The 2107-nt window shown below is 34.4% G+C and overlaps 1 protein-coding gene across 1 annotated transcript; it reads left to right on the top strand.

The window, feature by feature from the left end:
- LOC100813230 (dehydration-responsive element-binding protein 1B) lies at nucleotides 1–980 on the top strand. The gene has a single exon (XM_003536997.5). It carries the CDS (start codon nucleotides 223–225, stop codon nucleotides 778–780), a length of 558 nt encoding a protein of 185 aa, XP_003537045.1. The 5' UTR covers nucleotides 1–222; the 3' UTR covers nucleotides 781–980.
- Nucleotides 981–2107: the final 1127 nt, after the last annotated feature.

Below are 2107 nucleotides of genomic sequence, written 5' to 3'. Positions count from 1 at the left end.
ATATATATTTTCTCACCATATAAAATCACCCTCATCAAAACACTCCAGCATGTACTAAAACTTCAGCTTAATCCCTGGCATCAGTCTAAGTGATTAGATTTGCGATATTGGGATTTTTAGTCCATTGAATTGGATATATTTATCCTCATACATGATCTTAGGAGACATTTGTTTTTGGTAACCACTCGCCCCAAGCCTAAATAAGTTAAAACACAGAAGAAAATGCAGAAGCGGAGGGCAGGGAGGAAGAAGTTCCACGAGACACGACACCCGGTGTACAAGGGAGTGAGGCAGAGGAACGGGAAGTGGGTAAGCGAGCTGCGACAACCTAACAACAAAAACGCGCGGGTGTGGCTCGGAACATTCCCGCACCCCGACATGGCTGCTATAGCGTACGATGTTGCCGCCTTGGCTTTCAAGGGCGACAGTGCTTCCTTAAACTTCCCGAACGCCGCCACCTCGTTTCCCCGCCTTAACTCGCGGACGTGTTCCGTTAGGGCCATTCAGTTTGCGGCGACGCAGGCGGCGGAGAAGCATTTTTCTTGTGTAGAGTCTCAACAACTCCAAAGGGAGGGATCAGGCTCCGGAAGCTTCTCTTTGGACGATGATTCTTCGGAGTTTTCGTCCCAAGGAAGGTTCTTTTGGGATGAAGAGGAAGTGTTTAACATGCCGGAGTTGCTGAACTGCATGGCGGAAGCGCTGATTATCACACCGCCGGCGTTGGAAAGAGGGTTCAATTGGGTTGGTGGCGAAACGACTGTGGATTTGACTCTGTGGTGAAACTGATGACCACTTAGGTTCTCTGCAAACCAGAGAGGAACTTGCAATTTCGATCTGTTGCAAAATATTATATATACTAATAGTCTAAAGATGTAGTTCATCATATATACTAGTACTGATACATTCAAAAGTTATATAGCGTTTGCTGTATGGTTGAGATTTTCGTCAAAAACAAGCTGTATCATAAATCTTTTCTGTTATACATTAGAGAAACTTTATGGTATCTTTCAAAAGTTATGGGTTTTGATATATTGAGTTTACGACAATGTAAAACAGTTCTAAGCTATTAATTAATTACAAATTATAATTGGAATGACTTTTTTAAAAAATATTATAAAAATTTGTTTTCTCATTGATATTATTGGTGAGAAATTCTCTCTTTTTAATATATATAAATTTATTCAACTATTGATTAAGAGAAGAGAAACTCTAATTGAGTTGTTTATGTTAATTCTTTTTTATATCGTTTTTGTTAAATCTTTAGTTGTCAATGTGAATTAAATTAAACATACTATCATATATACATGAATTCTTATGAACTTCTCATTGACAAACATGTCTCAACACAGGGTGTTTAATTATTAAAAATAAAAATTAAAGTGAAAGTTTTTGAGTGGGTGAAATGATTGAATGAACTCACTAAAAATAAGTTAATTAAGAAATCAACTTGAGTTTTAGAAGTTTAGTTTTATTATTAATTAGATTAAAAGTTAGTAAATATTCTTAAATTTGAAGTGACCCAATTAAATTATTTTAGTGCTGACGATGCTGTGAATACGACATTTATTTATACTGTGATCATAATAATGCTTGTGTGATTTCATCCCTTTTTATGCATTGATTTGACCCCAAATATGAGATTATTAACTTGGGGTGATATAATGCTGTGGCGGAGCATGTAGCCGTACTAGAAATCCTATCCATTAAATTTATTATTATTTTTATTTAAGAGTTTTTCATATTTAAAGTTGAATGTTAGAAAAAGAACTTTTAAAAACTCATTTTTTCAAAAATAATTTTTTAATATAAGTGAGAGAAAATAGAAGTTTTGTTTTTTTTACAAATAAAATTCAAAAATTCAAATTGAATTTTACTATTAAAATAAAAAATTACAAAAAAATTTCAATTTTATGTGATATCACAATACTCACAAAAATAGTTCAACAACAAAAAAAAAAATGGATTCTTTCGATGCTGTTAGATCTTAGGTACACACTACACTCATTCATCATCTTTTTAGCTAGCTCTGGGCCACTCTATGTCTCAAATTAAACTCATACTATTGGCTCTTACAATTGCTTGACGAACTTCCCTTGTTGTGGACCAT

Source organism: Glycine max, chromosome 10, assembly GCF_000004515.6.
Source record: "Glycine max cultivar Williams 82 chromosome 10, Glycine_max_v4.0, whole genome shotgun sequence".
Lineage (NCBI taxonomy): Eukaryota > Viridiplantae > Streptophyta > Magnoliopsida > Fabales > Fabaceae > Glycine > Glycine max.
This window is presented reverse-complemented; position numbering and strand designations above follow the sequence as displayed.